The 16,185-nt window shown below is 39.7% G+C and overlaps 3 protein-coding genes across 4 annotated transcripts; 1 reads left to right on the top strand and 2 right to left on the bottom strand.

Annotated features, from left to right (window-relative positions):
- Positions 1 to 103: 103 nt before the first annotated feature.
- On the bottom strand, positions 104 to 2,791 carry si:ch73-109d9.3 (zinc finger protein 500). The gene is made up of 3 exons (XM_035531561.1): positions 1,925 to 2,791; positions 1,719 to 1,843; positions 104 to 1,595 (listed from the first exon to the last, which is right to left on the bottom strand). The coding sequence occupies exons 1-3, from the start codon at positions 2,202 to 2,204 to the stop codon at positions 477 to 479; spliced, it is 1,524 nt and encodes a 507-aa protein (XP_035387454.1). The 5' UTR covers positions 2,205 to 2,791; the 3' UTR covers positions 104 to 476.
- A 2,096-nt stretch (positions 2,792 to 4,887) lies between these two features.
- si:ch73-109d9.2 (uncharacterized protein LOC565042 homolog) lies at positions 4,888 to 8,502 on the bottom strand. Its single transcript, XM_035531560.1, has 4 exons — positions 7,708 to 8,502; positions 7,182 to 7,309; positions 6,937 to 7,042; positions 4,888 to 6,663 (listed from the first exon to the last, which is right to left on the bottom strand). Exons 1-4 carry the CDS (start codon positions 7,973 to 7,975, stop codon positions 5,531 to 5,533), a joined length of 1,635 nt encoding a protein of 544 aa, XP_035387453.1. The 5' UTR covers positions 7,976 to 8,502; the 3' UTR covers positions 4,888 to 5,530.
- A 920-nt stretch (positions 8,503 to 9,422) lies between these two features.
- Positions 9,423 to 13,757, top strand: LOC113571495. 2 transcript variants are annotated; one of them, XM_035531547.1, is made up of 5 exons: positions 9,423 to 9,769; positions 10,077 to 10,234; positions 10,456 to 10,567; positions 10,729 to 11,331; positions 11,428 to 13,757. In XM_035531547.1, exons 1-5 carry the CDS (start codon positions 9,508 to 9,510, stop codon positions 13,158 to 13,160), a joined length of 2,868 nt encoding a protein of 955 aa, XP_035387440.1. In that variant the 5' UTR covers positions 9,423 to 9,507; the 3' UTR covers positions 13,161 to 13,757. The 2 variants fall into 2 exon arrangements, with proteins under 2 accessions (XP_035387440.1, XP_026856262.2); XM_027000461.2 differs by having other exon boundaries at positions 10,729 to 13,757.
- Positions 13,758 to 16,185: the final 2,428 nt, after the last annotated feature.

Raw genomic sequence — 16,185 nt, 5'->3', positions numbered from 1 at the left:
AAATCTTTTTGGCAGGTAGGTAGTTATAGAGTAGGTGTAAATGACAGCATCATAAAACCTGTTAATGAATTATAATCACAAGAAAATCACAAAGGAACATAAATACAATGTAATGACTTGTTTATTACAAGATTGTTTTGTCTGTGGTGATTAGTTATGCCTGCCTTAATCTGTTGTTCTTACAATTTCCAAAACTCAATACTAACAACTGTGTGGAATGTAAAAAAAAGTCCTTTATTCATAAATCATACTGATGTCAATTTCTGACATGCAACTATGAAAAAAAGACTACAGCTATGCAAGGTCTTTAAATGCAATATTGCTTAAATAGCAGAAAAGTTATTCACATACACATATACAAATGAGTGCACCATACAATAGCTTACAAACACTGTAAACACAACACCTTTTTACTCTCTATTTGACAGAGCCAGACAGACCCTAAATCTAACCACACCTAAATCTACACCTCTTTGTCATGGGTGGGCAGAGTGAATTCTCTGGTGTCTCTTCAGGTTGCATTTCTGAGTGAACCTTTTGCCGCAGTCCATGCAGATGTAGGGCCGCTCACCCGTGTGAACCCTGCGGTGTGCCTTCAGGTTGCTGAGTTTGGTGAAGCTGCGGCCACACAGGCTGCAGCAGAACTGCCGCTCTCCTGTGTGGATCTGCTGGTGAGCTCTTAGGTGACACAGATGGGAGAAGCCCTTGCCGCACTGCGTGCAGCTATGTGGCGCCCTGACCACATGGTGCCCAGCGTGGCCGTGAGTTCTTATACTGAATGTCTGGGTCAGATTTCTTCCAGATTGCAAGGCACTGATTGTTCTCTCATCTGTGTAGGCTCTCTGGAAGTGCTGAAGCGCCTGAGGGGGTTTTGGTACAGGGGGACTCTTGTGGATTGATTGTCCTCTTGCCACATTTGTGGTGCCAGGATTAGAAGGTAGCACACTGACTTCACGTTCAACAAGTTTGGTAGGTGTTTGACCTGGTGTCCCAAGTTTCTGCGCAACATCAGAGGCGAGGTCCTCGACATTACCACAAGGCCCAATGTACATCACCCCTCCTTCCACAGCAGATCTGATGGGGAGAGGATCCCCATGCTGGAGTTCCTCCTGAGCCCGGTTTACCCTGCTAGGGTTGTGGATGGTCTCTGACCTCACTTTCTCCACATCCTCCCATTCAGGGGGAAGCACTACTACAACCTCTTGTTTAATGGCGAGAGAGTCAGAACTGCTTGCCAGCTGTTTCACAGTGTGAGGCTCTGAGCATGACACAACTTCAATAGGTCCTGGCTGCGATGGAGATGACCGCACTGGTTGCTCTGTTTTAGAATCTGGCCCTTTTGAATGCGTTCTTTGTTTCGCTGAATCCTGATTACTGGGACTGCAGGACTTTGTACCAGATAGTTTGTCTCTCTGTGGGACCCTATGATCATGCTGTGATATATGGAGACCAGATGTCTCTCCAGCACTGCCACTCTGTGGCTCTCTGTGATCTGCCTTGTGGCAATGAGGTGTAGAATAGATCTCCATCTCTGTAGCCTCCGTGACCTCCTCTTTTACTGCCCCTTCCACTTTAGATCCTTCCACTTCAACAATCTGTAAAATGAGGCATTTGAAAATAGAATCATTCATTCATTTGGAAAGCTTTGTTCCTGTTGACACTTATGCATTGATATGCGAAGTCTGTAGGTAGCTACACTATAGTAAAAGCAATCTTACCTTAAGTTCAATATCTGTTATTATTGAAGATGCCTCTTGGTTTGATGTTAAGGTTCCCTTCCCATAACTTCTCCTGCCACCTTCAGAAGTACCTTCCTGCTTCATAGCACAAACCATCTCCACACCTTCAAGAAAAGAAACTTTAACACATTATGCTATTGCATAAATCTCAGCAAATAACTCCAGTACACAATAGTTCTACTCACCATTTTTTGTCCTACAGTCTCTACCATCTGTTTCCTTCTTAGAGATTCCAGTTCTGCCACAATCTGCACATCGCACCCTTTTTACTCGTTCCTGATCACCAAGTTTAGTTTCCAAGAGTTGTACTCTTCGTCTCAAAACCTCTGCCTCTTGTTTCCCACGACCAACCTCCTCTAAGAAGCTGCCCTCCACTAGCCTGGTGATCTCACATATAGCTGACCTCAAGATCGTTTCCATGACCCCGGACAGCTGGGTCTGGAAGGTAAGCAGGGCATCCGACATAGCGTCTTTCCCAGTCGTTACACAGAACTGTGCTACAAAGTAATTTAGTTTTATTGACTACTGCAGCATATAAACAAAAATCCCTATACTATCAGTAACGTCTATATCTTTTATCTGACCTGGTAAAAGTGAAAGAAAAATGTAGGCTAGCTAGCCTGCTGTTTATTACATTCTCTGTTGACATTTGTCATTGTCAGACAACAGCGCCGCAAGTCCCCATGTAAGCAGGCACAATTAGCGTGCATTGTCGGCGCACAAATGACATTTATTAGGAAACTGTCTCGATGTTTTACCCCCTGTAGTTTGTCAGTGCCCTCAGCTGTAGCTCTGCGTAGTTTTATCTTACAGCTAGCTAGCTAACTACTGTTGTTGGTGCTAGCAACGGGCTAGCTAGGTTTACTAGTTAGCAAACAAATATAGCTAGAAAGGCTATGTTTTCTTGCTCTCAACGTCCATTCTGTATATGTTTGATGCGAGTCGAGGCCAAAGACACGTAATATGTCGTTGAAAAGCAAAATAACGTTGAATTCACGCAAACAAATTATTAGGCATGGTTGGATGCAATGGGTGTAAAAGGGAAAGCCTTGTCGTCCTCCGTGACGTCATACATTGTACAGTGGCCTATTTGGACAATATTCATTTAAAACTCACATCTAGCTTCCTCAAAAGAAAACCTATGCTTTAATTCATGCGGTAGGAAATCTACAAAATAAATTGGATGTTTGAAATATGGTTATTATAAATGAATGTTTATATATAAATGAATCCATCAATCGATTTATTTCAAGAATATAAGGACAGTCGGCACATAGTTCCACATTCGTTTGTGTATACAACCATACGTATTAATAAATGTATTTGCTTTATGTTCACCATACAACCATGTTTATAAGAGTTACATTTAACAGTTACCATTTTTTCATTTTTTGTCAAGAATGCCGCCTCTTCTAAAAGCGATGATTTTTGTTTTGCGCAAAATCTGTCCAACTGTACAGTTTGTTTCTATAGTCCTCTAACTGTGTCTGCCGTATTAACTATATCACTAGCATACAGTAAAGTCATCAATTCAATGTCATTTTCAGAATTGTCACATATTCGTTGTCACATAGCTGTTGCTATGGCAGCACTGAAATGAGGAAACTCAAAGAAAAAGAACTGAACTACACTCTTGGAACTTTAGAAATGGAATGAATGTTCTGACTCAAACATTTACATTTTCCAATACAAACTGGTTGCTCCTCTTACGAATTCAAAAGCCCTTTGCTTGTACAGCTCATGAAGGACCTCTGCCCAAAATGTCCTGTTTCTTTATAAATACAATGCATTCGTAAAGTCTTTAGACCCTTTCACTTTTTTCACATTTTATGTTGCTGACTTGTGACAAAGTGAAAACAAATTTTCCAAATTTAATATAAAGGAAAAACAAAAAACAAATGGGCCTCCCATTTCTCTTGATCATCTTTGAGATGTTTATACTCCTTGACTGGAGTCCTCCTTTGGTAAATTCAGTGGATTAGACATGATTTGGAAAGACACACACACCTGTCTATATAAGCTCTCATGGCTAACAATGCATCTCAGAGTCTCAGAGAAGGCTACAAAAAGATTTTGCTTCAAAAAAAGCTCCCAAGAGCACAGTGGCTGTAATTCGTAAATGGAAGAAGTTTGGAACAACCATGACTTCTTTTAGATTCCTAAAGCTGGCTGCACCAACAAACTAAGTAATCAGGGGAAAAGGGCCTTGATAAGAGAGGTGATCAGGACCCAGTGGTCACTCTGGCTGAGCTCCAAAGATCCTGTGTGCCAACAGGAGAAACATCCAGGTGGTCAACCATCACTACAACACTCCACCAATCTATATGGCACATTGGCCAGACAGAAGCCTCTCCTCCGTAAAAGACACATGAAAGTCCACCTGGAGTTTGCAAAAAAGCACCTAAAGGACTCTTACCTCATCACCTGCCCATACCATCCCTACAGTGGGGCATGGTGGTGGCAGCTTCACGCTGTGGGAGTGTTTTTTAGTGGCTGGGACAGGGAGAATGGTCTGGGTTAAGGGAAAGCTGAATGGAGCAAAGTACAGAGATATTCTTAATGAGAACCTGATCCAGAGCACTTGGGATCTCAGACTGGGCCAAAGGTTCACCTTTCAACAAGACAATGACACTAAGCCCACAGCCAAGACAACATGGGGGTGGCTTAGGGACAACTCTGTGAATGTGTTTGAGTGGCCCAGGCAGAGCCCTGACTTTAACCCAATTGAATCTCTCAGGAAAGACCTGAAAATGGCTATCCACCAACAGTCCCCATCAAACCTGAGACAGCTTAAGAGGCTCAGCAGAATAATGGCAGAAAATCCTCATATGCAGGTGTTCAATCCTTGCAGCATGCTACTGAAGACAGAAGTCTATAAATGCTCCAAAGCTGCTCCAAATAAGTAGTGAGTAATGAGTCTGAATATTTATATCCATGCAAAATTTTAGATTTTCCTTTTCAATAAATTTGTAAAAAAGTTTCAAACATTTTCACTGTCATAATGGAGTATTTAGTGAAGAATGATGGGGGAAATGTCTGTTTTATCTTAGCACGAGGCCACAATATAAAATGTGTGTAAAATTATTTATTAATTTTATTCATAATTTGCAACAAACTGCTTCCCCAAAGACAATAAAAAGCTTCCTTCTGAAAGGTAAACATTTTTAATTGGCATCCAACATATATCGGCTTTGATCCAGAATAACAAATCAAACAAACAAAAAGTCTGTGTGTCTCTTTATATAAAATACAAATTTTAGATAAAAGTTTAAGCATGTAAATATGATGCAGTAAAAGAAACACAATGAGAACAGTATTCATTTTTTTTTAAATAAACAAGAATCTCAATGAGCAAAACCAATTACAGAGGCACTGCGTTATCAGTAAGTAGCAACAGAAAGTATTTCACTACCATGCACTTCCCTTAACCATAATGCACACTAATCAGAAATGACCTTAGTAAAATATTCAAGAAAATGTGAAGTAAGAAATCACAATGTGCAAGCTGTTTTACTGGTAAATAATGACACCCAAAGTAAAGCACTGTGGAACTGAGTCTGGGTCTATGCCTGCTCATGGTATTAACCAAGCTTTTTTTTTTTTTTCCATCTTCCATCTTGTTTTGCAAGCATAACTAATAAGCTTAAGTTTAAACACAATGCATCCCCTTGCTAGGAGTAAGGCCTTACAACCCTGTAATGTATTACAATGCCCTTCATTTGTGACCCATTTACACACAAATACATTACTATAATTACATGTACTTGATGACTCCGTTGGTGACTGTAGTTCTAGTGGTTGTTCGGGTCAGATCCATGTTTGCGCTGGTGTGATCTGAGATGGTCAAGACGCTTAAAGCTCAGTCCACAGACTTTGCAGCAGTATGGTCTCTCTCCAGTGTGGGTCCGTTGGTGGACCTTTAAGATGTCAGCCCGGGTGAAGCTCTTGTCACACATGCTGCACTGGTGCGGCTTCTCCTGTGTGTGAATGCGACGGTGCAGCTTGAGGTTCCACAGGCGGCTGAACTTATTACCGCACAATGCACAGCTGTAAGGCTTGTCCCCAGCTTGGCTGCAGCGGTGCCTGCGCAGGTCACCAAATGACGAGTAGCCTTTCCCACAGTGGCTGCACAAGTGCAGGCCTTCTCTCTGGTGGACGCGTTGATGGACCTTCAGGTTGCAGGCCTGGGTAAACTTCTTGCCGCACTGGTTGCACACGTAGGAAGGGGCCGTGCTAGCTCGGTGAGAGAGCATGTGGGCCTTCAGGGAAACCTGGTCTGGGAAACTAAGCATACACTGAGGACAGGTTTGAGGTCTCTCCTCTCTGGCTCCTGCCATTTCCACAGGTTCGTTGTTCAAGTCCAATGGGTGGCTAAATGCGTCTCCACTATAAAAGCAATCACTGTTGTTATTGTCCGTTTCTCTATGATACGTGGAATGTCCTCGATGCCCAGAATCCCTAGCAAGTCCACCTGGAGCCTGAGGGAAGGCACTTATGTCCTGCAAATATCCCTCCTCATTAATAAGCAAACAGTTGAGATCGCTTGTATCTGAAGTACTGTGCAGGGATGACGATCCTTTGTTTCCTCTCTTATTTCTAATACGTCTCCCACATTCCTCAGATGTACCCAGGTCAGTCTGCAAAGAACTTGCCAGCACCCCAAAGCCCAGTACTTCTCCGGCTCTCCGAGGAGAGTCAGAGAGGCCATTCAGCTCTCCCATATTCAGCCCCTGGTTGCTATAGCCTCCCATGTCCCCCATGCTGTAGCGAGTTCTGTATGCTGCACCCTGGATGTTGTCCAAATCTGGTTCATGTTCAGGGTCAGTGGCTTGATCCAGTCCAGAGCTCCAGTCATCCTGAATCTGCTGCAGCTCTTGCTCACTGTATGTTTTACTATGTGCAGAATTATCAGAGCCTTCTGCTCCTGGGAGAACACAGTAAAGAATGAAGATTTCAGGCAGGTAAAAGCTGTGAGCAAACTGTTGAAAAACTGTGGTTTTGCAGAAGATCTACACTCAGGCATTTCCCAAAACAGTAGCATAACCTTCATAAGATGGTAGACTGTTTAAATTAGGAACTAATTTCATGAGCTTGTGCTATTTTCAGCACGACAGATAAATAAAAGGGGTAACCAACTGACAGTCAAGTGACTATTAATATTTTGCTTGAAGCAGGTTGGGAATGCATTAATCGATACCTTCAGTGCTCAGTCTCCAGCCATCCTGCAGCTCTGTAGCAGTAGCAGTCTGAACACTCTCACCTTTAAGCAAGCAGTCCAGCTTTCCTTCCTCTCGAACTGCCTGCTGCAAGGAGTACAAACATCATGTACATTACTTAAAAAGTCAGCACCACAATGTGATAATGCCACAAAACCTAGGCAGATGGACAAGTATGATCATATATGAAATATTTGCTTAATACTTTAGTGTTTATACTTCTCACCTCTGTACCACAGTCTGGATTGGGTATATTCTCTGACTCCACCATTCCAGAAAATTCATTCTTCTTCTCAGCCCCACAACCTTCCTCCACACTTCTCTCCTCTTTAAGATTTTGAGTGTTTTCCGCACCTGTGGGAAGATGGTCAGACGAACCTGTTTTATGTCATTACATTTCAGGTTTCCCAGGCTTTACTGCAATTCCTAGAACAATTAAATCACCAAATTCTGATGTACTCCAACCAAACACAAAAGAGCTTTTGCAGCCTGAGCCACAATAAATTTATCCCCTTCTACAATGCATAAAAACCACTGCTGCTAGAAATATACATACATGCAATGCCAGATGAAAATATAAACTAGTGACTAGTCTGTAAAAATAACATACACACACACATTATATATATATATATATATATATATATATATATATATATATATATATATATAGTGTAAATTTCGTTTATCAGTGACATTTAACTAGATAACTGAAACAGGAGATAAACGTGAGCTCTTCACTATAAAGTTACCTGAGGATTTCTCTTCCTTTTCTTCATTGGAAACCCGGGCATTGCCACAGTCTGCACACCTCAGCCTCCTACCTCTCTCTTGGTCTCTGCGTCTGGTTTCAAACCACTGAAGTCTCTTTTTTAAAGATTCAACTTGTTCACGGCTCCGAGACACCTCTTCCAGAAAACTATCTTCCACCAGTCTGGTGATTTCAAATATTGCAGCCTTAAAGACAGTTTCCATAACACCCGATAGCTGTGTCTGAAACGTGAGGATTATTTCGGACATCTTGTGAATGTGAATAAGTAGCTAGTTAGGTGGTTTTGATCAATGGTAACGTTACTCTTTTGTTTCAGCGCTCTACCCTTTGCCCCGGCTGTGGGATTCTGAAACAACTTTTCCGTCGGGCGTTTGATCACATCAGCTTAAAAAGCAGATACTTAGGACTCCTTATATATTATCAATGTATTAATACTTCATTTAGTTCTGTTTCAGACGTCTGTCTATGCCTAATTCAGAAAACGTCTGTATTTAGCTAACAAGTTAATATCGTAGGAGGCGTTTGATAGCGTAGCTAGCTAACGTTAACATGAACTAGCTATCTTGCTAGCTAGCTAGCTAAAACAGACAATGAGCTCTGTAATTTGTTGGTTAACTACATCAAAAGGCAATTTTCCTTTATCACAATTTTTTTTACAGCGGTTGCTCTGCTACGCTTACTGAACAAGCATGAATGTATACCACACCCTCGCGATTAGGGTGAAAGTTTTTCCTGATCCAGGCTTTGCAAAGCTCGACTCTCTGATGGGGGACTAAAATAATGTTACACCAAAATGCACGGGGTGTGTTCATACAGACCAGTCATAGAGGGCGATAGCTAGAGTATCAGTGGTTATTCAAAATTCCCATATTTCATTACAGAATGAAATATTTGAAATATGAAATATTTCATTACAGAATGAAATATGGATAATAAGTGGTTTACATTTCTATTAAAAATCCCCCAACCCACTAATCTCCTACAGATGAGACAAAAACATAAAAGAGATAAATGAGCAGCTGGACAGTGATACTATAGCGTGCATTCGCACTAGTTTTGCTACATGTAAATTTAATACCGCCTCTGAAATAAATGGCACCAAACGAACATAAATGTTATGATTTAAGCCTCTTCTTTTTTTAACATTACCTTCTGTCCGAAACTTCATGTTTCTCTGCAAACGTTCGGTACAAACGTTCACTGCAGTTTTGACTACTTCTATATATTTTAATACAATTCACTGCAATTACTCCCTGGAATCTGCAGTGTGTGTGTGTGTGTGTGTTTTGAATTACTTTTTTTTTAAAAATTTTTTTATTATATTAAGCTGCCATAAGTGGAGTTTAAACTCCAGATATAAGGAGCAGGTGGTTGCGGAAATGCAACACCGTCATGTGTTTTTAAGTCCGCCCACGCTGCACCCAGTTCATTATTAGGCTTATCATTCTGAAGGTCCTTAATTTATTCCATTGTGCGACTGAAAAACATCTGTTCAGCTGTACGTTATTTTTTTGCGGAAGTAAAAATTATTTTTGTGCTAGCGAGAGAAATTGAACGTCGATGTACGCAGCTGCGCGGATCTTCATGTCGTTGTTTCCTGAGCGTTGTGCATGTGTATGTTATATAGATCAGAGAGTCTGCACGAGGCCTGCGTTACTTGAACGCGCTCATGCTGTCAGTTTCTGATACGTCATTGTACACTTCGTCTCGAATGTAAAAAGAAACTATTCTGTATTAATTAACTAAAATAAAGTTTATTGTAATTGCACCGAATGTCATCATGGATGAATATGGTGGTTTTAAAACCCAGTTCACATCAGTTATGGAAAATGTGCTAAAGACAGCTGTCGGTGAGACAACGAAACTCTTCGAGCGCACTTTGCAGCAAATGAAAGCCGAGTTAGTTCATTTGAGGCAAGAGAATGCTGATTTAAAGACCGGTGTTTTTTCTCGACAATATTTAACAAGTCAAGCAGGGAATGGAAGTCCAAGAACAGACCATGCGCAAAGTGTGTCTAAATGCGATACTGGTGTACAGTGTGGTAAGTATATAGTGTGAATATATGTATTAACTACATGCATAGAACACTTCCTGGAAATATATTATCGACTCGTGAGACATACAAATAGCCACTTCTAGAGGCTGTAATGTGCGCTTTCTTGGTCCTTTTTAACTAATATTATAGCTTTCCCCGTATTTCTCAATTTAGTATTAGCAGTATTGCATTATATTGGATATGTTAGGCTTCTTCTCGATGCTTCATGCAACCGCATACCCATGCACTATTCATGTAGTACCTACATAATTCTACTGAAGCCATAAAACGAATGTATTAATTTATTTCCCAGAAAAGCCCATCATGGTTGAAAAATGTTGCAGTCCAGCCTTATTTAATGAACGCAGTCTTCGATTACAAGACATTACCAATGATCGTCTTGTAGATATGTGTTCCAACGCTTCTGAAGATGGAAACAGACAGCTTGCTTTGCTTCTCATTAAAAAAGAGGTCAGAAATATTGTAAATGATCTACATTTGAATGATACATTTCCTGACCAGATATAATTGAGTTTGTAATTACAACTATTTAACTGTAATAAAAGGTTTGGAGTATGCAGATCAGGAATTTTAACTATATATATATATATATATATATATATATATATATATATATATATATATATATATATATATATATATATATATATATATAATTTTTTCTTCCATAGCCCCAAGACACTGACTGTGATGAATATGCCCCTGGATACTTTTTACTGAAGCAAGAGGGTGCTGAGCCAATATTGGTTCGCAAGGAGCCCTTTAAAGACACCATGGAAAGAGGTGCAGAAGTTTCCATAAAATCTTCAGAAAAAGTCTGAGCTGTATTCATGTGATTGACAAAAGCCCTTTTCATGTCATTATCAAATTTAAATTCTACTTCCTGTATATGCCTGTGCTTCCGCTTAACCCTGCTTTCCATTTTTATTTCTGCATGTCCACAGTTTTGATTCCCTCAAAATTCCAAACATTGAACAGATGCAATGGAAACCCCAGAGAAATCTCAACCACTAATACAGCCTTATCAGAGACGACAGCTTCCTCTAGTCACAGAGTGGACTCCTTGAGTAGAGTTCCCCAATCTGTGAATACATCTAGATTAAGAGAAGATTTGGCTTCACATAATGATACAAAAAGACAAAACGCCTCCAGACCAGCAAAATCAACTGTACCAGAGCTACCAGCTTATGCAACTCAGCAGGCTCATTCTACAGTTAGCTTATCTACACCAATAGACCCCCTATCTAACAAACTACATCAGATGTCAGCACTTAGAGAGGAGAAACAACAAACAGATACATTAGATCATCTTCCCACAAATCAGCCCTCTGAGCTACATGCTCAGCTCAGAACCCTTCAAACCCAGCAACTTGTTCAAAATATCCAGAATCCAAATACAGTGACACATCTTGGTCCACAACTTATTCCTCGACAACAGAAACCAATTACAGATCCTTGCCAATCTGTCCAGTCAATTCAAGCCCCAGTGGCAACTACAGAAAAAGCAGTTTCACCACCCTCAGCTGATCAAGAAATGACACTATTAGGTGAGTCTTCTTCTCGGGCTCCACAACGTGCTGTCTCTTCACCTCAAAATTTGATTTCTTCTGTCGAGAACATGACTTCACTAGGTTGTTTTCTAGGTCCTCAGTGTCAGACTCCATTTTCTCCAGACCATCACACAGTTGCACCTGGTCAGGTATCTATTCCCCTGTCCCATATTCCATCTCTACCAAACCAGGTTCCAATTCCACCTGCACAAGGCCCCATTCTACCTATTCATGTTCCAACTCCACCAGCCCACGTTCCTGTTCCATCAACTCAAGTGCACGTCCAATCAAATGATATACTTCCACCTCAGAGTTTAGATATCCCAGTCCACTTTCCTTTAGTGCCTCCTCACAATCTGGCTCCATTAGCCCAGCCACCTTATCCTCCGAATCAAATTCCATTTCCTCCACCATACATTCCAGCTCAATCAATGAGGTCTTCGGTTCCTCCAGTTTCAATTCCCCAGACTAATACTCCATGTGCACTAGAGCATATACCAGTTACATCCCACTATCAAATCCTGTCTGATCCTCTCTGTTCATCTCCAGACCAGTTTTTTCATCCACCCGATAATGCATCAGATTTGCTTCGGTCGCTAAATCCCACTCCTTTTCACTCAGCAATTGTGCTAACCCAGCAAGAAGCTGCATTGGAGCAGCCATCTATGATGCATTCACAATCAACTGGGCAAGCTTTGCAGCTGGCTCCACTTCTTACTTTGAAGGAACAGCAAGCAGCAGCTTCCAATCAGGGAAATGTTCCCAAGAGAGGGCCTACCTTGCCTGTGGAAATCTCTGTGCCATCAGTTAATAATTTTGAGCAAAATATTCAGAGGTTTCCCCCTTGCTCAAGTCCAGCTATCAACTCTGATGACACTGACTCTGTCATCATGGAAATGCACAGTGAAGAAGACCCTATAGATAATGAGGATAGCCTTCCTGCATGCTTGCCTGGAGTGACAGAACATTATAAGGTTCTTTCGAAGCCTGATTCAAATTTCAGAGTATTAGATTCTACAGTAGAGGAACAAATCTTAACAATAAACATGGTCAGGGATCCTCAGATAGACAATGAAGTCATTGAGCAGAAAGAGGGATGTGACATATCCAGTCAGCTTTGGGAACCAACTGATTCATCTGGTGAATTATCACATTCAGCTTTAAGTGTTCCTATGCAAAACAGGGGTCGCATATTCCAGAAAGTTTCACGTAAAGTGCTTGAGAAGAAGACAGAATGCTCTGAATGTGGCAGGATTCTTAGCAATGCATCTTCACTGGAGAACCACATGAGGCTCCACAGAGGTGAGAGGCCATATACCTGCTCCCAGTGTGGAAAAGCCTTCCCTAGCGTCCGAGGCCTCAACCGACATGTAAAAGTCCATGCAGAAGAGAAGGGGTACAAGTGTGAGGAGTGTGGTAGGAGTTTTGTTTATCAATTCACACTGACAAAACACAAACTTATCCACTCTGGAGACAGACCCTTCCCTTGTAAGATATGTGGCAAGAAGTTCTTGGCCAAGGCAGACCGGGCTACTCATATGCGTATGCATACAGGTGAGAAACCTTTCTTCTGCAGTCAATGTGGGAAGTCATTCAAGCACAGAGTTGCACTGAACATGCATATGCAGGGACACAGAGGTGAAAAGCGCTATGTGTGTCCCCACTGTGAGAAAGGCTTTGTGGATTTAGGTAATTTTAAGAGACATAAGCGTATTCACACAGGGGAGAAACCATTTGAATGCAAAGAATGTGGTAAACGTTTCACTCAGTCAGCACACCTAAAGAAACATGTTAACACACAACATATAGTACCAAGAACAAAATAGATATTTAATCATGCGATATATACCATGAGAAGAACAAGTCAGTAAATTGCTTAGTGAGAACAAATGTTTGTAAATTCATTGTCGACGTGTTGCTCATTAAATTAAGTAAATATTTCTAGTAATTTTGGAACTGTTCTTTGATTCCCTTTGTTATCTATTCAGAGTGGTTCTTCTTTGCTACTGAATTGGTCAGTGTTAGCACAAAATGCTCTAAAATGTTCATTACTGCCAAGCAGATGCTGAAACCTTTTCATTGGTTAAGTTTACATTTTTTAGTTATTTTAAGGTTAGTGTAACTGTGTTATGATGCTTTTAAGATGTCAGGTAATTAAGAACATCAACATAATCAGTTTAATTTCCAGGAAGGGAAATGACTAATATGTGCTGTTTCTCTAGAATCTTTTATTTATTGTTTCTTTTTTTATGTACATAAGGGTTAAAATCCTTTCAATCCCTCAGGTCATATAAACTGTTTACTATTTACTGTGAAAATTGAAATTAAGGGTGATTTATTAATTCAGAATTTGATTTGAACCTGATATTCAAACAATACAAAGTAAAATGTGAAATTTTGTGATCCATTTTATCATTATTAAACACTGAGTTCTTGAATATGAACTGAGTTCTTGAATATGAAATTATTTTATAATCTGTAAATCTTAATTTGTTATTATATATATATATATATATATATATATATATATATATATATATATATATATATATATATATATATATATAAAACGCTTTGAACACCATTTGAAAAGTTTTTTGTTAAATGGAGTTAAATACAAAAGGTTTCATCATGGACAACATTCAGGTTTCACTATGAAAGATTCTAAGATTCATTCTTATTCTGCAATTAATCTGTAATTATGCACAGAATTGAGCAATGCAATTTACAGTGGATGCAGTACTACCCTAATGGCTTGTGATTATAATATGAGAATTTTCTTTAAGACAACATAAAGATATCTGGCAGGAAAAGATGTTGCAACACATGACGTTATGTTTGAAGATATATTTTTTCATGTAGTTTCAAAGAACTGGCTAGCCGCCTTGCTGAAAACCTTAACTCCAGTGGGATGGAAAAAAGTGGCCACTGTTGTGTTAAATATTAGAAGTTATAGCTCAGTGATGAAGGTACTTGACTTGTAATTGGAAGGTTACTAGTTCAAGCCCCACTGCTGCCAAGTTACCACTGTTAGGCCCCTGAGCAAGGCTGTTAACCATTGATTACTCAAGTTGTGCTCATAATTGTAAGTTGCTTTATCTAAAAAGTGTCAGGTAAATGTAAAACCTTATGGCCTTTCTCTATAGGGCATATATTTTTTGATAGATTCACTTGGATAAAAGTAATTCATGTTTATAACAGATTATAATTCATGCACTTGTCTGCATCTTTACAAACTTGCACCCAAGTACATGCCTGGATTAAGCTCTTTGTGGAGCTAGGCTATAAATATTTGGGGTTCCCATAAGATTAAGATTTTATATCTGCAATGAAAATACAATAGTATAACGAATAGGCCAATATTAATTAAGCAACAAAACATGACAGCGGCAGTGACAGAGCAAGACACAAGTGTGGTTGGGTGTATGTAGTAATACTTAAAGAATGTGATGGTGGCAGTGAGAGAACGAGACAGTGTGGTTGCAGAGGCTCTTCATTCTCAATTGGAAAATAAACAATGCAAGACAATGATGAGCAACCTCAAAACAAATAAAATGCTGGCAGTAAGGCTCTTGGTGCAATACACAGGAGTGCAGTACAGGCAAGCAATACACAGCACTGAAGGTAGGTACCTGTGGGCTTGTACAGGGGAAAGAACGAAAGAAAATAAATGAGGCACAGGTGCAGGGGTTCAGTAATCAGGTGATTGGGAGAAGGGCAGGTGTGAGGTGTATGTGTTTGAGTGTCAGTGGGCATGTCTCTCCCCCTGGGTGGCCAGCACACTGTGACACAAAATAGTGAACATACAACAGGAAAGCAAATTAACAAATAAAACAGAAAAGGCACACAGTTTGAACAGGACTATATCTTAATAAATGATTGCTACAAAAGAGAGTAGCTTGACCACTTCTGGAATACTTAGTTAATTTAGGAGTTTTATATATTATTAGCTCAAGCATCTTTCTCTTGCTGCAGTTTTTGTTTTTAGACCCCTCTCTTCTAGGAGCCACCATCATTTAATACATTGTTTATCTGATAAAATGCTAATGAAAGATCAAAGCTAATAGGAAATGATCTTGATATTTTAGTGCACTCCCCACACAACTGCATGAAAATGGATAACATAAATGCCAAATAATGATTCAAACTTGTTTTGTTTTTTTTTAAACCCATAGATGCGAGGCCCCCCTCAGTCTTGAGTCACTAGGCTGCAGCCTATTTAGCCTGCAGGCTTAATCTGGCCATACTCAAGTGTCACAAATAGGTCAATTAGTTCAAAGCTAAGGACAAACATTTCATTCCATTTGAGACCTATAACTCCAAACATAACTGAAAATTGTGAATGAAAAAGAGACATTTTACATTTTTAATGATCTCAATGGTCCAGTATTTTTACATCAGCATACTGATCAAGTTTAATATTTGCTTTTTGTCCAAAAGGTTGCACATAAGGTAAGAAAGAATTTATCGATCCTGTAGGAAACTGCAGAATACTTGCTACATACATAACACATTAGTAAATAAGGATTCTTGAAAATAAACAAGTCATTGCATAGTAAAATTATTCTTACTGGGTCATGAAAAAGATTTATAATAATAGAAAATGCCTTTAAAATCACACTTCCAAGACAATTTGAAAACTAAACCTGAACATGATTTTAGAAAATGCAGTACATTTTTAATGAGAGTTATTAAAAAAAAAAAGATTGAAATTTTATATCAGGATAAAGTTAGTAGAACTGCTCAAATTATTCAACATCAGTCTGGCTACCTGTGGTTCAAATTATATTTCAAAGAAAGTCAGAAGATATAAGCAATCAGAACACAATAAGATGTTGCATCAGGACTTTA

This window comes from Electrophorus electricus, chromosome 11 (genome assembly GCF_013358815.1).
Source record: "Electrophorus electricus isolate fEleEle1 chromosome 11, fEleEle1.pri, whole genome shotgun sequence".
Classification (NCBI taxonomy): domain Eukaryota; kingdom Metazoa; phylum Chordata; class Actinopteri; order Gymnotiformes; family Gymnotidae; genus Electrophorus; species Electrophorus electricus.
The sequence above is the reverse complement of the archived record's forward strand: the minus strand, read 5'-3'. Positions and strand labels throughout refer to the sequence as shown.

What these genes read in the sequence shown, in the direction of transcription:
- si:ch73-109d9.3 (XM_035531561.1), bottom strand. Translation starts at nt 2,204, where the DNA reads ATGTCGGATGCCCTGCTTACCTTCCAGACCCAGCTGTCCGGGGTCATG. An exon ending in AGACTGTAGGACAAAAAATG is followed by an intron (nt 1,844 to 1,924) that starts GTGAGTAGAACT and finishes CTTTTCTTGAAG; the next exon opens with GTGTGGAGATGGTTTGTGCT. An exon ending in TAACAGATATTGAACTTAAG is followed by an intron (nt 1,596 to 1,718) that starts GTAAGATTGCTT and finishes CTCATTTTACAG; the next exon opens with ATTGTTGAAGTGGAAGGATC.
- si:ch73-109d9.2 (XM_035531560.1), bottom strand. Translation starts at nt 7,975, where the DNA reads ATGTCCGAAATAATCCTCACGTTTCAGACACAGCTATCGGGTGTTATG. An exon ending in ATCCAGACTGTGGTACAGAG is followed by an intron (nt 7,043 to 7,181) that starts GTGAGAAGTATA and finishes TACTCCTTGCAG; the next exon opens with CAGGCAGTTCGAGAGGAAGG. An exon ending in CTGGAGACTGAGCACTGAAG is followed by an intron (nt 6,664 to 6,936) that starts GTATCGATTAAT and finishes GTGTTCTCCCAG; the next exon opens with GAGCAGAAGGCTCTGATAAT.
- LOC113571495 (XM_027000461.2), top strand. Translation starts at nt 9,508, where the DNA reads ATGGATGAATATGGTGGTTTTAAAACCCAGTTCACATCAGTTATGGAA. An exon ending in CGATACTGGTGTACAGTGTG is followed by an intron (nt 9,770 to 10,076) that starts GTAAGTATATAG and finishes TTTATTTCCCAG; the next exon opens with AAAAGCCCATCATGGTTGAA. An exon ending in TGCTTCTCATTAAAAAAGAG is followed by an intron (nt 10,235 to 10,455) that starts GTCAGAAATATT and finishes TTTCTTCCATAG; the next exon opens with CCCCAAGACACTGACTGTGA.